Source organism: Osmia lignaria, chromosome 14, assembly GCF_051020975.1.
Source record: "Osmia lignaria lignaria isolate PbOS001 chromosome 14, iyOsmLign1, whole genome shotgun sequence".
In the NCBI taxonomy this organism is placed as follows: domain Eukaryota; kingdom Metazoa; phylum Arthropoda; class Insecta; order Hymenoptera; family Megachilidae; genus Osmia; species Osmia lignaria.
In genome coordinates, this window is record NC_135045.1 from 2,161,317 (window position 1) to 2,184,758 (window position 23,442).

The following is a 23,442-nucleotide window of genomic DNA, read 5'->3' on the forward strand; positions in this document are numbered from 1 at the left end:
ACAAATAATTTTCATCAAATAAATAATACATACTTTCAAAGGTTCAAATACGTAAAAATATTCATTTAAATATAAACATTTATTACTTCCCAGAATCGTTTGACTTCCTAATACAGGATAAATAGTAGTTGTATCAGCTGCCTATTATTAAATCAGCTAATTGCTCTATCAATATCTTCAAGATTATCTCGCATATGATCACTCATTTGTGGAAGTAACTCATAAGTACAAGTAGTAACGCCATGTTGATGCCCAGGCGACCATTCTCCTTTTAATCCAATGTAATAAATTTTTATTTTCTCACTTCCCTCGGTGCCGGTAAAATGCAGACTCAAATGATGTACAGATGAAAATTTCACCACTCTATCAGGTCAAATAAAAAGTAAACAAACTTTTTATATTATAATAAATTTGTTCAGTGATTAATACTAAAATATACATACTTAGGAGCATATTCATGAACTCCATATGTATCTACACATAGTTCAAACTCTTGTTCAGGTGCTGTAGCAGCATCATCAAATGTCATATATGGCCGATTTTTATATCTACATATAAAAAAGAAAGTAAATGATATATTTAAAGTATGCTTAAATTACCAACTAGGAACACATACAATTTAACTTTATTTGGATGTAAATCATCTTCTCCCCCAATAATGATAAGACCTTTTAATTTTATATTCCCTGTAAAACTAAAGAGAAGAAAGTATTATATTTATTTATTCTAATTAACAAAGTGTTAAGATAGAAAAACATACGGAATATTAAATAGAAGTTCATTATCCATATCACTTTCAACATACTGAAAAAGAAAAGATTAATTATATCAATGTTATATAAACATACATATTATTTAAATGCCTCTATTAATTAATATAAATAAATATGATAGTTACTTTGGTTCTATCCAATCTGTTTTCCCATGGTTTAAACACAGCAGCTCCACTGCCTTCTTCGCATTCATTTAAAACCTCTATGTTTTCTATATCAATTTTTTTATATAAATTATATTGTACTCCCAATTCTCCTTCTTCGTGCGATGCTCCACAACCACATTGATGTGCCATTATAGATCTGCTCAAAAATTTGAAATGTAATCATACATGTCAAACATTAAACAAATAATATACTTATCTAATATAATAATACAAAAGTAAAATATACTAAATACATAGTAAATACTTTAATAACAATAATAATAACAATCGGTATAATAGAAAATGTATTATTAAATGTACAAAGGATTTATAAATAGTAAAACAGGTGTTTGGTATTTTTCCTGGTTAACTCTACCTCCTACTATTAGGGTAAACAAAAAAATGATTGATATAAAAAGGAATTGTGTGTCATTAAAAAAACTTACATCTAAACACTAATATTTTAATGTTAAATGAGAAAAATGCAAGATTAAACTCACTTCTCAACGTTACAGAAACGTTTGAAGTACTGTAAATGATAATCGGAATTACGAATAACTTTTACTTGAATATCTTACCTATAAGTTTATGGTTATTATATGCAACTAATTGTGAATAATATAAACGTAAATTACAAATATATTATGTTAATTTCACAACTGGTGTTAATAATAAAATATTAAAAGAACTTCGTGTAGATAACTTGAATTTTAAGTTCATCTATTTTAGCCGTGTTCTGAATGTTGTTTCTACCGTTATACTAAATCTATTTCGTTAGTCACAAGTTTTTATACTGTTCTGTATTTTATACCTCTTAATAATCATTAATAGGAAATAAAGATAATATAACTGTGTGCTTTTTAAAATTTAATATTTGAATAAATTATTAATAGTATTTGAACACACTTTTTATGGCATCTTTCATTGTTGGTTGGTAAAACTTGCTCATAACTTCACTGTACCAACACTATTGTTTTCTGTACATTTTAGTACATGAATCGTATGTATTCAGTAGGATACCAGTAGGATACGTCTGGGGTTAGTCTTTTAAGATATGTATTTACAACAAAATAAGTATAATTAGGAATATTGTGATGATTACTAGAAAAATAATCATATGACATATAAGAAGCAATTCGTGTTTCTTAATTTTTCATCGATTATTTAAGAATTGTGCTTACGTTTGTAAATGCCCAACCAATATTAAATGGTGATTCCATAGCAAATGAATATTTGCATGCTGCAGTTATGTGCTTCCATTGTGAAAACATAATTGTTTTATGGTGATAATATGTCAAAATCAAGCATAAGGAAGATAACGGTTGACCCTACGAAATGTAATACAGACTCTCGTCGACCAAGTGTATTTGAAAGGTTGGGGACCAAACCTGCAGTTACTGCCGGCCAAAATACATCGGATTATTGCAGAAATTGGGCATTGAATGGCAGTTGCTCGTATGGAAAGAATTGCAAGTAAGCATAATTTTAAAGTGAATATATATTTTGTAAAAAAAAAGAAATGAAATATATGTCCTAAACTCTTACATTGACAAATGATTAAGTCAGCTTATTTAGAGAATAGCGTAAGACTTATCGCTCATTTAAGTTGAACTGACCAACCTTTTTGTTTTCTTGATATTGCAACTAGATATGCAAATACTCACACATTAATAAGCCCATCCAAGCGTGCCAAAAAGGATAATGCTATTGCAAGTACCACAGGAGTAAGTTTATATAGATATTATTATGCTTTTAGAATAAAATATTGTAGTTCAATATTAAAAATGTATTATTGTTTCATTTGAAGATAGATATTTACATATGTGTTTGTCAATATGTAGCTTATCGAGGATCCATTTAAAAGGCTTACTTCTAAGATTGTAAAAAAAGCATCGCATAGTCCTGATTTAAATTTGGAAGAGTGGAATCAAACAGATCTTGAATACGAAGACGAGAAAGTATTGGAAAGGCGTAGACAGCTGTTACAACGTGAATTAGAACTACAAATGAAGAAGGATAAAGAAGTTCATGGAAAAGACAAAGTGAAACAGAAGAAAAAGGCAATGACTTCTTCCTCTAGTTCTCATACATCAAGTACATCTAGCAGTAGTAGTAGCTCTAGTAGCGAAGATTCATCTTCTAGTTCAACATCTGATTCACGAAAAAAGGTTAAAAAGATTAAATCTAAACGACATCACAGTGGTTCTACAGATTATGATGAAGATAAAGAAAGAAGAAGGAAGTAAGTTATGATTCATGTTATTAGGTATTATTATTAAGCATAATTGTTACGTCCATGAATTTTCGTTTATAAGTATAATTTATTTGTAACTTGTATCAAAACTAAATAATGTTGTCAGATTAAAATTGAAAAGGCTTGGAACAAAAAATGAGAAGCCATCAGTGAAGAAGAAACGTAAATTTGAAAGTAGTTCTGCAAAAAAGGAAATTACTGCTAGATCAGTAAAGAAGTACAGTTCATCTTCAACATCAAGAAAACATTCTTCCACTCCTCGTACAAGATCACCAGCAGTGCAAGTGTCTGCACCAGCAACACCTGCAACAGCAGTATTAGGTTCTTCGGTATCTTTGCCTCATCATGGAACATCTAATAAAGTCAAGGAAAGAAATAGAAGCGAATCTCCAAAAGCAACGAAAAGCAGAGATATAGATAAAGAGGAGAGACATTATAAGAAAATCCGAGATGTAGATGAATTATCTAAAGATGGTACTAAAAACAAACCTTTCGATAAAGTTAAGGAACAGGATAAAGAAAAAAATCGTACAATAGAGGAAAAGTTAAAAATTGAAGAAAGATTGAAGTTAAAATATAAAGATAAAGAGATACGATCTCGAACACCGCCAACATCAGAGAAATCCAAACATCAACACTCCAAGGATACAATTTCGACGAAAACTCGTCGCAGTCGTACACCTGAAAAATCATCAAAATCCAAACGAGAGCTTACGCCGTCAAAACTTCCAGATAGACCAGTTTCCACAAACAGATCTCGAGATAGCGAAAAGAAAGATCGCGAATACCATAAGAGCGATAAAACTAAAGACAGAGAAGACATAAGAAAAAATGATCAAAATAATAAAGCCAGACAGATATCGAATCAAGAAGAAAGTCATAGAAGAATCGGTAAAGAATGCGATGATAAAGCTTATTTAGGTGACAAAACAAGACAAAAGAGCAGAGAACGACGCGATAAAGACCATACTAGAGACGAACGTGGACATTCAAGACTCGGTCGGGATCAACGAGACACTCGTGATAAAGACAAAGAAGAATTACAGGAACGTTGTCGTGAACGACCACGAGAGAGGGATCGTGATCGTGATCGAGACCGAGAACGCGATCGCGATCGAGAAAGAGATAGAGATAGAGATCGTGATCGTGATCGCGATAGAGACCGTGACCGGGATCGGGATCGTGATCGCGATCGTGACCGAGATCGTGAACGTGATCGCGATCGTGACCGAGATCGTGAAAGAGAAAAGGATCCAATAAAAACTAGAGACAGAGATATACCATCTTTAGTTTCAACAACGATAGGTTTAACAGCAGATAAGAATTCGCGTTATAGCCGTGATAAAGAGCGAATAGTAGTGAAGGATAGTGCCTTTGAGAAGAATGGTATCCGAGATCGTAGAGGTGACAGAGAAAGGGAGCGATCTGAAACAAAAACGCTTTCCGATCGCGACAGAGCATCTCAACGATATGATAGAAACACTGTAGATAAAGAGGCATCCACCCGTAAAACTGGCATGAACTCGCCTAGAGATCGTTTTCCACGAGAGAGATCTTTGGACAGAGTTTCTTTGCTTGATAAAGGTGTGCATAACGTACCACCATTAACCCAAGCATCTTCTTTACCTGTCGTTCAATCCTCTATAGCATCTTCGTCATCTTCGTCCGCACCGGCTACATTGTCAACGTCAAGAGATAATTTAATTGAGAGGATAGATGTTGGACACTATGATAGAGAAAGACATAGACGATTCAATACTAGGTACGACCGAGGTCATACGTCTGAACACGATCAGTCGCGCGTTACGCCGACTAAAGTTGATCGTTTGATCGAAAGACGAGAGGGTAGTCCAAGACGTACAATTGAAATCGATAGAAATTACAATAGAAATTATGGACGTTTATCAGAACATTGGGACGAACAAGAGGAGGCATCCTCGCATTTAGATTACCGTGATCACCATGTTCACGAAGATGATAGAAGAAAAACAGTGGATGGAAGAAGATACGATAGCCCGTTTGATGAGAGACGTGGAATCCGTGAGGAAAGGCCACGGGAATCTAGATATGTTGTTCAAAGCGGTGATAGAACATCCTTTGACGATCATCGTCATCATCATCATCATCATAGACATCCACTTTATCCAGGAGAGAAAATAAGAAGTAATACATCAATTCGGTAGGTTGACAGTGACATATAATTAATATAATTCGGTGTGTCACGTTTAAATTTAATTTTACTTTCATTAGCGATGAGAATGTTGTTAACGATGATTGGGATAGCCATCATCGTGATGTAGAACATAACAGAGAACGAGCTTATGGACCTGTTGATTGGGAAGAAAGAGAGTGGCGAGTAAGAACATTATGGGACAGTAGAGACAGTCTTCCTCGATCGGAAGTGCATGATGATGACTGGAGTTCTCGATATGATAATTCTGTATCAGATTGGAAATCGAACGACGGCCGAAAATGGGATAATCAATCCGTACATATTCGTGGTCACTATCGAAATGATCGGTCTAAGGAAATAGAATTAGGAGAATCTACATCACATAAGTATGTCCTATTTCATTATTATTTATCATTTATTCATAATATTTTAAATGATATTAACAAGACGTTTGTTTTAACCCTTTTTTTTTTCTAGTAAAAGAAGAACTTATAATAATTCTGAAACCAGAGACGAATGTACAGTCCATAGTTCTAAACAAGCATCTTTATATGGTAGTATGAAAGAAGAACCTATTAATAAAAAGTTAATGGAGCTTGCGGAAGGTAAATTATCTACAACCCGAGAGAAATCTGCAGATACTTTTCCAAAAAAAGTATTACCGAAAGAAAAATCTGAAACGAAAGAAATCGTTGCAACTGAACCGAAACGTTCTTGTATAGACGAGTCTCTACAAACTCTTCATACAGAAAGTGATCTCAGTGATATTAGTGATGATCCAGATGATATATTAAACATGGATGACGTTACAGTACGTTCTATTTATTTTCCATCATATTCTTTAGTGAATATTAATTTCACATAACTATATTTGTAATGTTTACAGGACATCGATACGAATAAAACTCGGACAAGTAAGAAAACTCCCGATATCACTCAACGAGACGGCCAATCAACAGTTCAAGAAACAGAAGTATCATCTCCAAAAGAACCTATTGAAGATACAGTTTTTAATACAAAGGGAAAAGATAATGCTGAACCAATGTCATTTAGGTATTTTTTAACAAAATTATTTTTATTTTTTTGCCACTGTTGTATTCATATTACACGTTTGTCTATAATTATATTAATAGAAACATGGAGGATGAAAATGTGGAAACTATGGACTTTGAAGAAATCTCTGATGGTGAATTAGAAGAAGATATAAAAACAAGCGGTAAAGGTTTAGGTGATGCTTTAGGAGTTGATTGGGAGAGTCTCGTTAAAGAAACGCAACCTCGAAGACCTACATCGTGTAATCAAAGTTCAGAAAATCGTTGGCAATGCAAAGCAATTCTGCATAGAATCGGTGTTTCAGCAAAGTATGCGGGAGAAGATATAATAAAAAAATTGACAAAGAAATATGGAAAAGACGGTACCTCGTTTGATCTGTTACAGCTACAAGGAAATTATTTCAAGTTCGTGTAATTAAACAATATTTTTACTTGCAGATCATTCGGAATTTTTTCTTCACGATGTTGCATTTATGCACACAGCACTTGCCCGGAATCGCTTATTACATGACCTAAACAATGATATGCTGCCTACGGTGGATGATTTTCTGTATAGGTAAATAGTTATTAAATAATTAACTGTCATTAAAAACCTTTTAATATAATACAATATAAAACAGTATATAATTTTGTTGTAGAAGTAGTAATGTAAATATTGATGAAGACGTAGATTATGATTTGGAAGTTTTGAAACCTTGTACATCTTTATACGAAGAAGCAAAGTGTTTATTACAACAAGTTGTATGAAGAAGCTTCTGTGTATAGTAAATGACTTCCAAAATAGCACTTTGCTACCGTATTTACACGGTTCAGCATAGAACAAAAGTGCATCAATTTGTTACTGGCTAGTCTGGCTCAGCTATTTAGATATTTGCTGTAGCCAACTTAGCTGTTAGCGGTGCAATTGTAAAAAGAAATTAAATTGATACGTTTTTCTTAACACCTAGTTTTTTAATTTTCCATAACTAATGTCTTTTTATATATTATTCAATCTTTATACATCTTTCTTGATCAAAATTATAATCATGACGATTAAACATTGTAATGAATTATATACTTAACGAATATATGTTTATATGTATTTGTTTTTATATTTAATGAAATTAACCTTTTAAATTTATATACTTCAATTCTGTCTAACGACAAATAACAGTACCTATTATTTTTCTAAATAAATGTTTTTTAACACAAACTTGTTCACTCACATAATTATACTTTTGGTATAATTTTCAATAAATATTTGTCTATTCATTTCCTTTCTATTATTTTTTAAATAATACTTGGAATTGGTTAAAGTATTTCTTATCATGTTCAATAGTAGTAGCTGAAACAACATCATTTTGCAGAATAATGATTGCTTTTTCTAGTATACGTTGATTTTCATCAGTCTGGAAAAATATATAATGTAAATATATCAAATTAATGTAAACAAATAAATAATATAAATATACCTCCACAGAAAAATTTGATTGTACTTTCTCAGCATTTTGTTGTCGAAACCGTATCAATTTTTCGAGGTTTGAGCAATATAATTCATACAAAATAAGCCCTGAAATATATTTTATATTTATATACAAAGGTAATATAAGCTATACTATTTTGAATATTAACTTACCTTTTTTTTTACAGTCACCGCAATTTAAAACATCCAATATAGAAAGTAAATCATGGCAGTATTTTGCTTTTGTATCCAACTCGATATCAGTCAAATCTAATAATAATTTTCCAAAATTCACCACGTGTATTAATAATTCTCGAATGTATATTTATAGATTACCAAAATACCTGCCCACTCGATACCTTCGCTCCTGCCGTAATACGATATAATTCGAAACTTTACATCTACGATTAAATAATTACTCAGAGGAATTATACACGAGAGTTCCTTCTGCATAAACTTGAAAATCTGTCGTGGAGATTTGTACAGGATCTCTTCAGTGACGGCCGCAATACCTGAACGGATCGAACATATCTAATAAAAAAAGAAAAAACAAAGTACCTGCAACTGAAGGAAAGTTACCAAAGCTAAACCCTTTATCAAACTACTAATTTCTAAAAACTTAAGTATCTGAATACCTGTCGATAATTTATAGTCTTCCTGCATCTATCACAAACCCAGGGAGTTCCAACGTTAAGAGGATCTGCGGGTAACAAATTTCCGGAACAATCATCAAATGCGCACAGAAGTGCACCTAATCTCGTTCCAGATTCCTAAAATAAATTAAAAGAAACATACAAGATTTATTTTAATTATTAATTTGAAAAGTTTATTAAATATTCAAACAGTATCCAAACACAATGATATACCATGGGATCGCTGCATCTCTTGCACGTACAAGAAAAATGTTTAGTGATTCTTAAAAATTGTCTTCTCAATGTCGTATCCCAGAACAAATTCGTATAAGACATAGTAAGTTCTTCTCCAGCGGCAATTGGAAGAGCGGCATTAACATACAGCCGATACTTTCCGTCAAAATGATGTCTTGTATTTGGTACGCAATTGTGATTCTGTAGCCCTCCTAAAGGATAAAGACCGCGCAAACTTGACGAACGATCCTTATCGTGAACGCTAACTGTTTCGAATGAATTCGAGTTGAATGCTCCGCAAACGCGTTTCATTAATTCCATATCCTTTTCGTTCGGAGATCTCTCCACGGTTCGTAGAAGTAGTTCGATCTTTTCCAAGAAATTTATCGATTAGCTTCATAAAGAGAATGATTAAAAATAATTGCGTGTATATTCCCGTACCTCGTAATTAGAAGTGATAGTTTGATCGCATTGAAGAGCGCGCAAACATTCACGCTGCAGTTCCGTCATGAATAAAGCGCGGATCGGAATCAATGCCAGTAACAAATTCAAGGACCAATCTGTGCCACAAGTCGGTACCAATGATCTCAAATACTCGCATTCGTAATTCACATGTTTCGGTGAATTTTCGCATTGAGACGAGCATACCGGCAAACTGCAGCCCCGATCGCATGGAAATAAAGGGCACTCGTTCTTGTAACAACACGCGCACATTTGCAAATGTTTGCCCACGCACCTTGGCCCGATCACCATAGGTGCATCAATGAAAATCAATTCGTTCGGCGCTATATCTCGAGTAGCGAACATGCCACGACCACCTAAATTCGAATAACGAACGGTCCACGGTCGTGGATCCTCGCATGCGATGTTACTTTCTTTTAAATGAGATACCAATAATTCTTCCACCTTTTCCGGTTCCACGATATCTTGAAAACTCATTTTCTTCAGCAAGTCTCTTGAGTGCAGTTGAACACTCTCGACGACGGTGATTAACGTAATGATGTCTGAAAACAGCATCTTCTCATCATGTGTATATATACAGATTAAGAAAATGTTCAGATTATGTAATACATTGGTATTTATATATATATATACATACATATCTCTGCTGCAACGATGTTAATATAATTAATGATATGTATGCAAATGAAGATTGACGAGATATTTGCAGTGATGATCGTGATGATCGACGCCGTTGTTGAAAGGTACTATCATTAAATGAAACTGCTGTACTCCCGCTTTATGCTCTATTGCTGTGCTCTAATTCAGTTTAAAATAGAGTTAGAGATCTGGTAAACGATTCCCTGCGTTTTGCACCTATTACATCCATACGATATGCATTGATTAAACTGAAAAACAAACAAACACTAACGTTAATATAATGTTCTTTTAAAATAAAAAAAAAAGGAAACAGTAGCTCTTTGTTTAATAAATTAGATTATAAAATGTAAACAAAAGTAGCTTTGCATCAGTACAATCATTGTACTATGTTGTAAACGATAAAGAAAAGAATGTATAAAATAAAGCCGTATAATGCATTTGTACAATATGGGGTAGTTTTTTCAAAATCGAATGAAAATTATTATTGATGAAGCAAATTTTCACGCAAGCGTATCCGATTCTCTTCATTGTCTGTATACTTTAGCGTTGCTAAGACTACCAGGTAACTGACTACCTGCAACAAATAGCAAGTACAATAACAGGTACATAATATATGTATACTGTACCCGGATAGTTCAACCAACTGGTTGTACCCTGATCATTGAATAAGTAAATATTAATACTGTGGACCAATGTGTCTTACCTATACAAAAATTTGTAGAAATCTATCGTAAATATATATGACAGAATTACGTTGTTTATGCGTAGAATGTGTTATAAGAGGAAGTTGATTGTAAACTCCATGAAAAAGGGAATTTTTATTCTGGCAACAATTTTGCTTTTAGCGGTTGATTTTTCGCAAGGATTAAATTGCAGTACCGATCCTTGCATGTACGGAATTTGTTTAGAAGATATAAACAGGTAATTAAAAAATAAATTACCTGATTTTTCACTTTTTATTCATATTCTTTTATGTTATAAAAGAATTCTATTGATTATGGCATATTTCTTTTGTGGGCAAGAGTTCGTAATTAACATAATTAATCAATTATTCCGTATGTGTAATGCAGCACTTATTCCTGTTATTGTATCGATGGTTATACTGGGATCAATTGCGAAATCAATTGGGATGATTGTTGGTCTAATCCTTGTCTCAATGGAGGAACGTGCAACGATGCTGTTGCAGCGTATAATTGCACTTGTGCAGAGGGTTTTGTAGGTAATTCATGATTTCTTTGTTTATCTTCTATTGCGTGCGCGAAAGCAACATGTTGACGTGTTAGCACAGAGGGTAATTGAAATGATGTTCGTGTTTAAAACACCTGATCTACCGTTCGCAGATGAAATGGATAAGCTCTGTAATTTGATAATGATAAAAAGATTAGAAATAATAAAACATAACAGGAAATAATAAAATATAATTCCATTTATAAAATACTGCATTTTACGATATTGCAGGTATAAATTGCGAGCAGAGATACAGCGAATGTTCGAATCAACCTTGCTTGAATAATGGAACTTGTTTAGATTATGATGGTATTACCTGCCAATGTCCTGATGGATATTCAGGTAGAAAAGTTTACAAGCGTATATTACAAATATCCTTTCTCTATCTTTGTATTATATGTTTCTTTTGAAGGCGATTATTGTGAAATTGATGCTTCAGTTTGTAACGACACAATATGTAAGAACGGAGGTGAATGCATGGAGGGACCTGGATTCTCTTTCTTTTGTCGTTGTCCTGAAGGTATTAGTTTTAATCTTTGCTTAAAGTAATATATATATCCCGTTAACATGATTGTTAATTGTTCCCATTGAAAAGGATGGACAGGTCGATTATGCGACGAAGACGTTGACGAATGTGTTACTTCACCATGTAAGAATGGTGGTCTCTGTATCAACGTGCCTGCTTCGTATACTTGCGCTTGTTTATTCGGTATGTTTCAATTACCAAAGAAATTTTATTAATTTTTGCAAATTTAACATCATATTAACTTCAAGTGTTCCCTATAAGGATATACAGGTAAAGATTGCGACAAGGCCATTGTACCCTGCAAAGAAAATCCTTGTAGAAACGATGCAGTGTGCTTATTCGAAGATGAACGACCAATTTGTTACTGTGTACCAGATTACCATGGCATATTATGTGAGCTAAAATACGACGATTGCGAATCAAAATTCGCGAACTGCGAGAACGGTGGCACTTGTATCGATGGTGTCAACAGTTTCACTTGTGCTTGCCCAACATTTTACAGTGGGCCATTCTGTAATGTGTACGATCTTCCGTCGACTCCTTTTTCAACTTTCAGTGAAATCTCTGAAATTGATAGCGATAAGGAAATGTCTGTTACTACGCCTTTTGCATCAAAATCGTCGACATTGCTAGAAAGCGATATGTCCTCATTGCTAACTACCTCCACGACCATGCAATCTTCAACTTCCGTCAATGGTACCAGTCGTCTTTACACGAAATGGTATCCTTTCGTCGAAACTACACCTTCAACTTTAGACAGAAATAACATTAGCATTTTTAGTAGTAGTACCAGTAGTGAGAGTAGTACAGAAGTTACTTCATTTCTTAACGATGTTTCCTCCGTGTATTCTATAACGGGTAAAGAAACATCCGAGGTAGAAACAGCTTCATCGGAATCCCAAACATTTCCTACTGTTCTAAGTGAAGTATCTTCCGCGCCTTCAACGATAAGAGTTGAAACAGAACATTTAACACAGAAATCGTTTCGTAACGAAAATACTACTGCCAGTGAAAGTAATTATCATGAAGGGGATGCTAGGACACTCGCATCTATCAATGATACATCGTCATCTGAAACCAGTAGTACAATGGGATACATTTCGAATACAGGGTAAAATTCAATAATAGTTTCTAAGCTACTGAATTAAAATTAAAGTATTTTTTATTACCATTTAGATATTATCCGGTGGTAACTACATCTGTAGAAAAAATCACTGAAGAAGCTACAACAGAGAGTGAGAAAAGCAATGGTTACTCTACTGTTACTTCTTCCTCTACATTCATAGAGTTCTGGCAAAATAAAAGTTCGGAATCAAGTACGCCAATAGTAGAAGTGCCAAAAACGACGTCTCAAACTTTCATAGATAAATGGACATCTTCATTGTTAACAAAGGCTTCAGAAAGTTCAGAAAGTTCTACATTTTGGATCACCAATGGTACCTCTTCATCTGCGACTAGTACTTCTGTAAGGTCAATACTCGAAGAAGATACTACTGTTAGCGAACAATTCTCGACGAAAAAATCATTGACAACTGCAAAAAGCACCACCGAATGCCATGGAATGTTATGTACAAGTTCTCCATTACCACCTACACGCAATGATAGTAATGTAAATGTATGCTCTAACATACCAATTCTTACTTCTATGTACCAACATCAACTTTTTCCGTATACTTCTAGTGCAACTGTTCACATCGTGAAAATTGTAAAACTGGTCCGAGTATAACGCGAGCAGCTTTCAATGGTAAATCATATGCGAGACAACAGGTTGATGTAGAAGTCTCAAATGGCAATAATGCAACTTTACGGATTTTCGTGAGGCTTAGAACACAATTCAAGGACGGTATTATATTACACGTCTACTTTGACAATGAGAAATATGCTTTAGTTTACTTGGAATATGGCTCCTTAAAATTTCAATTCTCCTGCGGCCTTGAAACCATGCTACTTGGTGAAATAGACTCGCCTATTGATAATGGATATGAAACGGATATTGATACAAAGTAAGACTACTAGAGAAAGATTTATGCTTGTTACCTAGCATTATTGTGTAACTTGTTCTACATACACAGGTTTCAATACTTTGTGAAAAATGAAACCAACAAATGTTCGGCTCGTTTATTAGTAAATGGAACAACAGCCGTTAGCGGTGAACAAATGTTGCCATTACATGGAATCCTTCCACGATATGCTAATTTACATTTGGGTGGGATACCGATGGTGTTTTCGCACCACTTTGCTCATGTTTCCATGGGATTTACTGGTTGTATGAATTCACTGAAGGTATGCTTCATTCTACAATACGTTTGGAAATATTAAAAGAATTCATAATTGTTTTTCTCATTGCTATAGATAAATGATGTTCCTCGTCATTTCATTCATGATTCTGTAGAAACATTTCAAATTGATGACTGCATGTCTTTCCTATGCTTATCGAATCCTTGTCAAAATTTTGGTGCGTGTGAAGAAGTAAATGGTGCAGTTCGTTGTAGATGTATACCTGGGTAAGATAATTTGCCAATTCGTGATTAAAATGTATTAACAGATGTTAAAAAATAATATGAAACAGAGTATTGTTTAAATAGATATACAGGCCCATTTTGCGAACGATCATCATGCGATGAAAATCCTTGTGCCATGGGTGCAACTTGCATTAGTTCACCTGGTACAGGCTTCGTTTGTGTATGCCCACTTGGAACTCACGGACTCTTATGCGAAGAAGGTAATACAACCTAAATTGTAGAAATTTAAGAATGTATGATGATTTTACCATAAATTTTTAGATACCATCATAAGCCGACCATCATTTTCGGTACTTGTACCTGGCTTTTCGTCATACGTTGCCTATGGTGTTTCGAATTCTATAAAAGATGCCATGGAACTAAAACTGAAGCTCATACCACGATCTTATGAACAGATATCATTGGTAGCTTATTTAGGACAAAGTGGAACGCGTCGAGATCTGTCGGATCATTTTTCTATTACATATGTTCGTGGTTACATTATGTTAACTTGGGATTTAGGAGCAGGTGTTATATCTTAATATTTTAAATATATGTGAAATTTTCATATAGTGTGTTTCTTCGCTAAAATTTATATCAAGTTTCTTCCTGCCAGTATTTTAATTAGCTTATCCCTCTTTTAGTTATGTATGTATCATAAGAATGCTTTATAGGTGTTCGTAGAATATTTACAAGCGTCCCTTTGAATGCTATAACAACGACAGGAACTGCAAGTAAAAGTTACATAGCATATACGATCCAGGCTGGAAGAAGAGGTCGAGACGCATGGCTTGCAATAGATGGCATAGGCAATGTAACTGGAAGAGTAGTCGGATCTATGACTCGACTCGACGTATCTCCAATACTTTACATTGGTTTGCTTTCTTCAATTTAATACTTATATTAGAAAACTAAAATTACTAGTTTGTATTGTCATAATTGTGGAAAATTTGCAAAACGCGTCGAATTTTAGGTGGACATAAGTCAAGAAATTTTGATTCTTTACCCCATGATTTGCCTCTTCATACTGGATTTTCTGGTTGTATATTTGATATTGAATTACGAACAGAAACTGCAATTTATCCAATAACCAGTTCTAGCCCTGCAACAGGTCGTGGTGTTGGTGAATGTCACCGGAACGAATGTATTCGTCATTTATGTAAAAATGGTGCGGTATGTTTAAATCATGGAGCAACATACAGGTAAACTTTTCAAATTTAATAAATTAATTTTGATACCTCGTTTACTTATCAAATACTAATCATTTCAGTTGCATTTGTACAAAAGAATGGATGGGCTCTGATTGTTCCATACCAGTGGAATCATTATCCTTTGTTGATTCATCTTCCTGTCAAACTTCAGACTAGTAAAAATATTGTTATTATCTTCTTATATTTTAATATACGTTTTGTACAATTTTCGTACAACATTCAAGTTATCTTTTATATTACATAACGTTTTTATTAACGTTTTTCGGCTGATGTGTTACAGAATAAGAGTTCAAGTGCACAAATAAAATAGCTGCAGCCAAACGGGCTTGTAAATCATACTTGCTGTGATCATGAAACCATTCTATAGATCCCCAGTGAGAGGTCTATAAGAAAAATGAAAAAATAAAATTAAAAAGTTAATATTAAATTACTTAAAACAAAGTTTAATTTACATACTTGGTAATCTTCTTCTAAACGCGATAGTTTTACTGCATCTTTTATACTAATCATTCTTTCTGCTGCAGCTAAAGTAAGGATCACAGATTTTATTGCATCTACTCCATACATAAAACCTATAAATAAAACAGTATTAATATAGAATATGATGTTTGTATATATTGCTAATAAAATCACTTACCATATACTGCATTGTAATTATAAGACATTAAGTGTCTTGTTAATATTTTTTTTGTTTCTTCAGATACTGCAGGAGCCTGTATACTTTGAGTCTTTGTCATATTCACACCATACTTGTCACAAAACCATTGTACCAATGGGTCCCAATGTTTAATTTGTAATTTATATAAGTCATCACTTTCCTATAACATAATTTTTACATTTAATAAATAAAGTATGTTATAGAAGAATTTTTATATGTAATATACCTACATTTGAATGAAATAATACTGTATCCATTTCCAAGCAATTTACAATATAATTTACTACATTTTCCTTTGTATGATTATTGGGATTATCTATTACAGTATTACTCAAGGCTGTCTATAAAAATGAATACAAATATATCACTATTTTAGTCCAATTACAATTATATAATACTTTACATATTCTTTCAATGCAAATGTACCAAATGCATATTGCTCTTGTCAATGGTTTCTGTTTGCATATCCCATTCAGCAGCTATTGCTAAAGCTAATGGTTTACTATCCACTTGTAATACTTTTCCTTGAGGTGTTTTTAGTTTCCTTTGGTCAAGTGTAATTTCAAATGTTGCACCACTTGATAAAATATTTGTTCTTCGATAAAATCTTTTGACAGTAGCTGAAAAACGATTTCTAAATTAAATAATGAATAATCAATTACTTAACATTTAAAATGTATTGATAGAAAAATTGTATAAAAGTGTTGAAGTAAGAGGTTAAGAGATAAAGAAAGTTTATGAAATATAAATGTATCTTTACCCATATTTCTTACTATATTAAGTGCTGTTACAAATCTTTTGTATTTAAAATACGTCATTTTTAATAAATATTGAGATATTTTATGTCATGAATATTACTTCATCCCTTGCTCAGCTTGTTTTACAAAGTTCATAAAGAAATTATCAGCAGCATAAATCACTGATCAATCACTGATAATTCATTCAAGGATGAAATAATTAATTCTGATATTCTGCTTGATTCTTTAAATCTATTTTTCATACACTAATTTTAATTTTAACAATTTTGTAAGTAATAATGCTTGCAGTTATAAAGAATAAACTTATATATATAGTTTCTTTATTTTGGATCTGAAATATTTGCAACATTAAATGTTAGTTCCAAGTTTATTGTATGAAAAATTAAAAAGGAAATACAATTTACAGAAATTTAAATAAATAAATTTCAATCAAATACCACTTGTTATATTCGAATACATGTTTTCCCATCAAATACTGCCCTCTACAAAGTGATGAGATACTTCTGAATTATTCTTGGTGTGTTGATTGCGTGGGTGTGGATCCTGTGAATTGTGTGCATATTTAAAAGGTGCGGATGAATGGTACAGCAACAAAGTAAAAAAATATATAAAAATAGTTTTAGTAATAATAGCACAAAAGAGGTGTGAAATCGAGCATAATTTTCTACAAATATCATAATCATAACTACATGCTGAAAAACAACCAAAATTAATGAAAAATGAAAAACTATCAGTTAACTTGGTTTATTTTAAATATATACTTGGTATATACTTTTAATTTGGAACCAAGAATACCTGTTATTAAAAAAGGATTAAATGGTTCTTATTTCGGCTATTCTGTAGCTGAACATCAAGAAATTCCTGATGATAACACAGAAAAACCAAAAAGTTGGTATGTATTGTTTGTAATTCATTTGTTATAATTACTTAAAATTATTGTTAATATTGCACAATGATAATAATATTTCATTAATAGAACACATTATAATGTATTTTTATATGCTTTCAGTATTACTATAATTTTTTCATGATAATGAGATAAAATATGTGTAAACATTAGATAATCAGTTATAAAACATTTATATCTCTTTAAACTATTTATATATTTCAGTTAAGACTTTAATGTTCTGATCTCATTTATTTTACAGGATGTTAATTGGTGCTCCTTTAGACCAAAATAGACAACCATCAACTAATAGGTCTGGTGCATTATGGCAATGCCCTTTGACAACATTTAAAACAGATTGTACTCAAGTGATCACAGATGGACGACTAAGTATGTTGTTAAAAGTTTCTTTTAATACATTAATATAAATATTAATTTCTTTCACTACTTAAAGGATTTAATTTCAGTGTACTTTAACATATCCATGTTTCAACAAATATTTTTAATTGATTCTGTAGATATTATTTTAATCTTAAAATAGTCCCAGCACCTCTATGTTTAAGGAAGCTTAATACATAAAAGTTGATTCACAATAAAAACTCTTATAAAAATATATGATAAACTTAATTATATTTGTATATGATATATATGGTATTAATGTGCATGTTATTTTTGATGTTGTTTCATAAAATCGATTAGTCATCATGCTTTATTTTCTATTACATAAATACATATAATAAGATTATTTTTTTGTTAAATTATGTGTTGGTTAACCAGCAGAAGAAGGGGGTCTGTATGATACAAGTAAGTTGTTGTATGGAGTTATTTGAATGAACAGTTTTTTAATTTTGAGGAATCTCATTTATTGCCATTTTGCATAATTTTTTTTATTGAAGTGATATATTTATTTTTACAACAGCATGATGTTTTCAAATTAATAATTTACATTGTTATTTGATTACATTGTTTGCATTGTGCAAATTCAGAGAATATTAACACGTTTTTTGTTATTTAATTTGCAATTATATCCTTATTAACTATAACATGCTTGTAATAAATCAAATTACATGAATCTTAATTTATTATGATGAATAATATAATGCTTACTTTAACTACTAAATAAACTTTCTAATGCATATTGTGTATGTGTTGTCGCATGAAATTTCATATGCAATAACTTAATCCTCTTCATCCCTCTTAACCCTTTCCTTATTTTATTTCTCTTCTTTTAATTAGCAGATTTTATTTCATAGTTGATGCAACTACATTCACTTGCTTTTTTTTAAAAATATTTTTAATGTAGGGATATTATAGGAAAGTGTTCATTGAACATAATATATGCACATTATAAAACCAGAATTCAATAATTTAAAATAAAATATATTGATGAAAATACATTTGAATAGGATACAGCATTGATTAGATACATCTACATTTAAAAAGAATAATATGTATCATAATAATAAAAATAAATTTTATACATTCAAGATTATATATTTGTTAGGAATTAGTTATAAAACCATTTTTTAACATTTTAGGTTTTGAATCTGATAATTTAGTACCACCTGGTAATGATGAAATCAAAGATAATCAATGGCTAGGAGTAACAGTACGCAGTCAAGGCATTGGTGGCAAAGTAATGGTATGTATTTTATAAGTTTACTAATATTGTTAAGTTGAATATTGTTCTAATATTATTCTCTATAATAAATTTCTAGGTTTGTGCACACAGACATGTTGTAAAAACAGCAGATTCACAATGGGGACAAGGGCAATGTTACATATTAACACAAGACTTAAAATATCAAGATTTAAAAAAACCTTGTTCTGGAAAACCTACAAACAAGTAATCTAAAATATTTTAAAATAAAATACTTTATTAATAATTTCAATACCAATGATTTTATTTATTTCTTTATTTTAGAGCTCATGAGCAATTTGGATATTGTCAAGCTGGAACTAGTGGTGTACTTACTTCAGAAGATCGTGTAGTTATTGGTACTCCAGGTCCACATACTTGGAGAGGAACTCTATACCTTTTTACAATTTCAGACGAATTTTTAACTAGAGATAATACTGTTTATAATGCTCCAATGCAGGATGCTTCCCCTGTCAGTAAATACAGCTATTTAGGTATGTATTTAATAACTAATATAACTCTAATTATATTCCATCACCTTATAAATAATGATTTCAGGAATGTCAGTTACGGTCGGAAATTTCTTTGGAACTGGATTAGCTTATGCTGCTGGAGCACCCCGTTCAAATGGTACAGGTCAAGTTATATTGCTTACAAGACGTGACTTTAAACCAGATATGGATGTTGCTTTTATTTTGGATGGTGAACAATTTGCCTCAAGCTTTGGATATGAAATTACTTCAGCAGATGTTAATGGAGACAAGTATAGTATCTTTCTTTCTTTCTCTATTTAATTAAATCTTATATATAAAAGACATGTATATTATTTTGATGCTACCCAGTTCTTATTACCTTGTGTTTTGATTTTGCTTTTAGAGTTACTGATCTTATTGTAGCAGCACCATTTTACTTTAGTAAGGTAGAAGGGGGTGCCGTATATGTATATACATCATTACAAAAAACTTACAAGGAGGGTGAAAAAAGTAAACCTGTAAAACTGGTCGGGCGTGAAGAATCAAGGTATTTAAATGTTTGATGTTTAGGGTTTTAGATGTTTGAATATGCTAATAAATGTACATTAACATGCATATACAAATTGATTGTAGATTTGGGTTTGCATTGACAAATTTAGGAGATTTAAATAAAGATGGATATGAAGATATTGCTGTTGGTGCACCTTATGAAAAGAAAGGAACTGTGTACATATACCTTGGCTCAAAGAATGGAATAATTACAATTCCATCACAGGTAATTCATGCAGATGACATGCCAGAACCACTACAAACATTTGGTTATTCATTGAGTGGTGGAATTGATATGGATCAAAATGGATATGCTGATTTACTAGTAGGTGCTTATGAAAACGATGCTGTAGCACTTCTTCGATCGAAAAAAATCATTGACATAACTACTTACATTCGCTATTTGAAAAAAGATGGTACATATCAAGAAAAAATAGAACCTATTGATCCGAACAAAGTAGGTTGCCCAGAAGACCCAAATTCAAATCATACATGGCAAGTATAATTTAATGTTTAAAAATGAAACCATCATAATTATTTCCTTACAACGGTGTTATTAAATCATTGCAGTTTTTCATTTGAAGCCTGTTGTAAAACAGAATCTCTTGTAAAGGAAGACGACATGCAAAATTTAAAATTGAATTATTATATTGAAGCTGAAACATATACTGGAGTTAAGAAATTCTCTAGAGTTTGGTTTGGAGGTGGACATTCGCGTTTACATTATATAAATCGTACTGTTATATTAGATACGACGAAATTGGAACATTGTCAGAAAGAAACAATTTATTTGAAGGTAATTTCACATATCAAAGAAAAATTCGATATATTTGATAAATGCTTAATATTCTTTAGGAAAATACACGTGATATTCAATCACCTATTAAATTTCGCTTAAATTATTCATTGATACAAGAAGAACCAATTATGCCTGCTGAAGGAGAATCTTTACCAGACATAAAAAATTATCCTATATTAAACCAACAAGAAGCTGCTCGTGTATTTGATGCAACCTTTCAAAAAGATTGTGGTAATAATGATATTTGTGAAAGTGATTTACAAGTACAAGCTCGGCTAAATTTATCAGGTACATCTTTTAAACTAAAATAACATAATATGTACGTGAAAAAAATTATCAAGTGTAATTTTGTGTTCATTTTTAAGCTTCTTCCGTGAAACCAAATTTTTACGAACTCCTCTTGGGTGAAAGAGAAGAAGTTGTAGTGGATATAAATGTGTCTAATATTGGAGAATCTGCATACGAAGCACAATTATTTATTGTACATTCTCCAAGCTTAAACTATATTGCTAGCAAGAGTAATGATTCTATAAGTTGCAATTTACATAATAGTAGCTTAATAGCATGTTCTATTGGAAACCCATTTAAGAAAGATAAATTATTAAATATACAAGTAAGATTTGATCCTAAAGAATTAGAAGATAATAAATCACAACTGGTATTTGTAATATTTGCAAATTCGACTTCAAAAGAAATAAAAGAAAAAGAACCTGTAAAATTACAAGCAACCGTAGTGAAGCGAGCAGAATTATCAATTAAAGGGTATTTACTTTTTTTTTATCATTAAAAATGTATTAAATTATACAGAATGTAATTACAAGTCATGTATAAATTATAAAAAATATAGGAGCGCGAAAATTCAGTGGGCCCGTTATGGTGGACCAGTTATAGGAGAATCTGCTATAAAATACTTAAATGAAGTAGGACCTAAAGTTTCTCATGTTTATCAAGTATTTAATGAAGGCCCGTGGCGAGTAAGCAGCTTGGAAGTACGTATTTCATGGCCTTATGAAGTTGCAAATGATAAAGCCCATGGTAAATGGCTTTTGTACTTAGAAGAACTACCGATTATACAAGGTAACACATTGTTTTATATAAATATATACTACTATGTCAACAAAATATATTTGTTTTATACATTCTACTGTTGTTTCTAGGTTCAGGCGATAGTGAATGTATACTACCACCAGGACATGTGGTTAATCCATTGAAGTTACAGAACAGTACTAATTATGACGATCTTGATGGTTTGCAATCTACGGTATCTACTCCTACATTACACAATCATACTAATCACTTAAGAACTAAACGTGATACAGAAAAAGTTGTTAATACGCGAACTATTATTGATAAAGATGGTCACAGGCATCAAGTGGTTTCAATGGTGAGTAATAATGATTAAAACAAATTATAGTATAAACGTTTAACAAATCAAATTTATGAACTTTTGTATGAATGTTATAGAACTGTAAAGCAGGAACTGCAAAATGTTTTGATATAACATGCTTTATATACAACTTACAAAGAAAACAAGAAGCAATGATAACTGTTAAAGCAAGGTAGCTATTTAATCATTTTATACTTTAAAATATTTCCATTAGCTATTTATTTACTACATTGTTTTTATTTCTTTAGATTATGGAATTCTACTCTTGTGGAAGATTATCCAAAGGTAGATCAAGTAAAAATAAGTTCCAATGCAAAAATAGTTATTCCGCCTAATGTTGTGATACAACAAGAAAATTTAAAAGATGATTATGCAGTTGTAAGTGTTATATTTTATCATCAACTTTATATGTAAATTTAATTTCTGTCCTGAAATTTATATAATATTTGGACGTACAGGCTGAAACAATTGTACATCCAGATCTTCTTGATCACCAAGATGTTGAACCAGTGCCAATTTGGGTAATCATAGTGGCTGTAGTAGCAGGTTTGATACTATTTATTTTACTTACTCTGGTTCTCCGAAAACTGGGATTCTTTAAAAGAAGACGACCAGATCCCACATTATCAGGGAATCTCGAAAAACATAAAGATGATAATCCCGAAAGTGAAGCATTATTCAAACGTTAAACGAAAATACTTAAATTCTTTTTCATAAAATACCATATTTACTTATACTTGGAGTACTTATAATGAACGATATCGCAATGTTCAGCGTTTAAGAAGAAAGAAGTATGCCGTGTAAAGTTTAAGTATTTGAATGCAAGAAGTTCAGTATCCATATTGTGATATGTTAACTTATCTTTAGCTATGTACTCTTTTGTTAAGAACAGTATGAAATTTCAGCTCTTCCAGTGATTCCTCCTATTCATGTATCCTCCCCTCTCCCTTCATTTGTTTCTCTAAAGGTTACGTAACTCTTTTGATTTCTTACCTATATTCAAATTTTGTAAATTTTGATTA

General features: G+C 31.9%; 6 protein-coding genes across 16 annotated transcripts; 3 read left to right on the forward strand and 3 right to left on the reverse strand.

Moving 5' to 3' along the window:
* Nucleotides 1-60: 60 nt before the first annotated feature.
* Nucleotides 61-2,221, reverse strand: LOC117607224 (PITH domain-containing protein GA19395). 6 transcript variants are annotated; one of them, XM_034330658.2, is made up of 6 exons: nucleotides 2,101-2,221; nucleotides 899-1,076; nucleotides 761-804; nucleotides 617-694; nucleotides 444-548; nucleotides 61-363 (listed from the first exon to the last, which is right to left on the reverse strand). In XM_034330658.2, the coding sequence occupies exons 2-6, from the start codon at nucleotides 1,067-1,069 to the stop codon at nucleotides 153-155; spliced, it is 609 nt and encodes a 202-aa protein (XP_034186549.1). In that variant the 5' UTR covers nucleotides 1,070-1,076; nucleotides 2,101-2,221; the 3' UTR covers nucleotides 61-152. The 6 variants fall into 6 exon arrangements, with proteins under 6 accessions (XP_034186549.1, XP_034186548.1, XP_034186544.1 ...); XM_034330657.1 differs by lacking the exon at nucleotides 2,101-2,221 and adding an exon at nucleotides 1,826-1,955; XM_034330653.1 differs by lacking the exon at nucleotides 2,101-2,221 and adding an exon at nucleotides 1,731-1,849.
* LOC117607202 (uncharacterized) lies at nucleotides 2,211-7,367 on the forward strand. The gene is made up of 10 exons (XM_034330596.2): nucleotides 2,211-2,392; nucleotides 2,568-2,643; nucleotides 2,761-3,161; nucleotides 3,280-5,352; nucleotides 5,424-5,732; nucleotides 5,824-6,157; nucleotides 6,233-6,399; nucleotides 6,480-6,760; nucleotides 6,837-6,954; nucleotides 7,037-7,367. Exons 1-10 carry the CDS (start codon nucleotides 2,211-2,213, stop codon nucleotides 7,143-7,145), a joined length of 4,050 nt encoding a protein of 1,349 aa, XP_034186487.2. The 3' UTR covers nucleotides 7,146-7,367.
* Nucleotides 7,368-7,512: 145 nt separating this feature from the next.
* Nucleotides 7,513-10,892, reverse strand: LOC117607212 (SET domain-containing protein SmydA-8). Of its 3 annotated transcripts, none has more exons than XM_034330632.2 (9): nucleotides 10,748-10,892; nucleotides 9,805-10,054; nucleotides 9,147-9,709; nucleotides 8,706-9,074; nucleotides 8,475-8,609; nucleotides 8,184-8,370; nucleotides 8,014-8,109; nucleotides 7,850-7,947; nucleotides 7,513-7,786 (listed from the first exon to the last, which is right to left on the reverse strand). In XM_034330632.2, exons 3-9 carry the CDS (start codon nucleotides 9,642-9,644, stop codon nucleotides 7,661-7,663), a joined length of 1,509 nt encoding a protein of 502 aa, XP_034186523.1. In that variant the 5' UTR covers nucleotides 9,645-9,709; nucleotides 9,805-10,054; nucleotides 10,748-10,892; the 3' UTR covers nucleotides 7,513-7,660. The 3 variants fall into 3 exon arrangements, with proteins under 3 accessions (XP_034186523.1, XP_076548268.1, XP_076548269.1); XM_076692153.1 differs by lacking the exon at nucleotides 10,748-10,892 and adding an exon at nucleotides 10,251-10,365; XM_076692154.1 differs by lacking the exon at nucleotides 7,850-7,947 and having other exon boundaries at nucleotides 7,648-7,786.
* eys (eyes shut) lies at nucleotides 10,446-15,073 on the forward strand. The gene is made up of 13 exons (XM_076692162.1): nucleotides 10,446-10,727; nucleotides 10,877-11,025; nucleotides 11,265-11,375; nucleotides 11,446-11,553; nucleotides 11,629-11,742; nucleotides 11,821-12,670; nucleotides 12,736-13,168; nucleotides 13,240-13,562; nucleotides 13,632-13,842; nucleotides 13,912-14,063; nucleotides 14,145-14,281; nucleotides 14,343-14,588; nucleotides 14,735-15,073. The coding sequence occupies exons 1-13, from the start codon at nucleotides 10,567-10,569 to the stop codon at nucleotides 14,953-14,955; spliced, it is 3,216 nt and encodes a 1,071-aa protein (XP_076548277.1). The 5' UTR covers nucleotides 10,446-10,566; the 3' UTR covers nucleotides 14,956-15,073.
* On the reverse strand, nucleotides 14,744-17,250 carry l(2)k14505 (ATP synthase mitochondrial F1 complex assembly factor 2 homolog l(2)k14505). 2 transcript variants are annotated; one of them, XM_034330650.2, is made up of 9 exons: nucleotides 17,125-17,250; nucleotides 16,690-17,018; nucleotides 16,356-16,549; nucleotides 16,160-16,270; nucleotides 15,909-16,089; nucleotides 15,728-15,843; nucleotides 15,299-15,654; nucleotides 15,067-15,162; nucleotides 14,744-14,788 (listed from the first exon to the last, which is right to left on the reverse strand). In XM_034330650.2, exons 2-7 carry the CDS (start codon nucleotides 16,745-16,747, stop codon nucleotides 15,508-15,510), a joined length of 807 nt encoding a protein of 268 aa, XP_034186541.1. In that variant the 5' UTR covers nucleotides 16,748-17,018; nucleotides 17,125-17,250; the 3' UTR covers nucleotides 14,744-14,788; nucleotides 15,067-15,162; nucleotides 15,299-15,507. The 2 variants fall into 2 exon arrangements, with proteins under 2 accessions (XP_034186541.1, XP_034186542.1); XM_034330651.2 differs by lacking the exon at nucleotides 16,690-17,018.
* Nucleotides 17,251-17,406: 156 nt separating this feature from the next.
* On the forward strand, nucleotides 17,407-23,419 carry mew (multiple edematous wings). Of its 3 annotated transcripts, none has more exons than XM_034330599.2 (17): nucleotides 17,407-17,579; nucleotides 17,836-17,963; nucleotides 18,351-18,377; nucleotides 19,112-19,215; nucleotides 19,292-19,419; nucleotides 19,498-19,706; nucleotides 19,771-19,975; nucleotides 20,089-20,232; nucleotides 20,319-20,729; nucleotides 20,805-21,030; nucleotides 21,090-21,321; nucleotides 21,399-21,795; nucleotides 21,881-22,110; nucleotides 22,191-22,417; nucleotides 22,498-22,592; nucleotides 22,669-22,798; nucleotides 22,879-23,419. In XM_034330599.2, the coding sequence occupies exons 1-17, from the start codon at nucleotides 17,407-17,409 to the stop codon at nucleotides 23,107-23,109; spliced, it is 3,297 nt and encodes a 1,098-aa protein (XP_034186490.1). In that variant the 3' UTR covers nucleotides 23,110-23,419. The 3 variants fall into 3 exon arrangements, with proteins under 3 accessions (XP_034186490.1, XP_034186491.1, XP_034186492.1); XM_034330600.2 differs by having other exon boundaries at nucleotides 18,354-18,377; XM_034330601.2 differs by lacking the exon at nucleotides 18,351-18,377.
* Nucleotides 23,420-23,442: the final 23 nt, after the last annotated feature.

Bases quoted from the DNA above. Each gene is read 5' to 3' on its own strand.
- eys (XM_076692162.1), top strand. From the start codon at position 10,567: ATGCGTAGAATGTGTTATAAGAGGAAGTTGATTGTAAACTCCATGAAA. The intron at 11,554-11,628 runs GTATTAGTTTTA...CCCATTGAAAAG, and splicing joins CTTTTGTCGTTGTCCTGAAG to GATGGACAGGTCGATTATGC. The intron at 13,843-13,911 runs GTATGCTTCATT...TCATTGCTATAG, and splicing joins GTTGTATGAATTCACTGAAG to ATAAATGATGTTCCTCGTCA.
- LOC117607212 (XM_034330632.2), bottom strand. From the start codon at position 9,644: ATGAGTTTTCAAGATATCGTGGAACCGGAAAAGGTGGAAGAATTATTG. The intron at 9,075-9,146 runs GTACGGGAATAT...TTCTTGGAAAAG, and splicing joins CTATCACTTCTAATTACGAG to ATCGAACTACTTCTACGAAC. The intron at 8,371-8,474 runs GTATTCAGATAC...TTTTTTTATTAG, and splicing joins AGACTATAAATTATCGACAG to ATATGTTCGATCCGTTCAGG.
- mew (XM_034330599.2), top strand. From the start codon at position 17,407: ATGAAAAACTATCAGTTAACTTGGTTTATTTTAAATATATACTTGGTA. The intron at 22,111-22,190 runs GTAACACATTGT...TGTTGTTTCTAG, and splicing joins AGAACTACCGATTATACAAG to GTTCAGGCGATAGTGAATGT. The intron at 22,418-22,497 runs GTGAGTAATAAT...TGAATGTTATAG, and splicing joins GGCATCAAGTGGTTTCAATG to AACTGTAAAGCAGGAACTGC.
- LOC117607202 (XM_034330596.2), top strand. From the start codon at position 2,211: ATGTCAAAATCAAGCATAAGGAAGATAACGGTTGACCCTACGAAATGT. The intron at 2,644-2,760 runs GTAAGTTTATAT...GTCAATATGTAG, and splicing joins CTATTGCAAGTACCACAGGA to CTTATCGAGGATCCATTTAA. The intron at 5,353-5,423 runs GTAGGTTGACAG...TACTTTCATTAG, and splicing joins AGAAGTAATACATCAATTCG to CGATGAGAATGTTGTTAACG.
- LOC117607224 (XM_034330653.1), bottom strand. The intron at 805-898 runs GTAACTATCATA...TTTCTTTTTCAG, and splicing joins ACAGATTGGATAGAACCAAA to TATGTTGAAAGTGATATGGA. The intron at 695-760 runs GTATGTTTTTCT...TCTTCTCTTTAG, and splicing joins GAACTTCTATTTAATATTCC to TTTTACAGGGAATATAAAAT.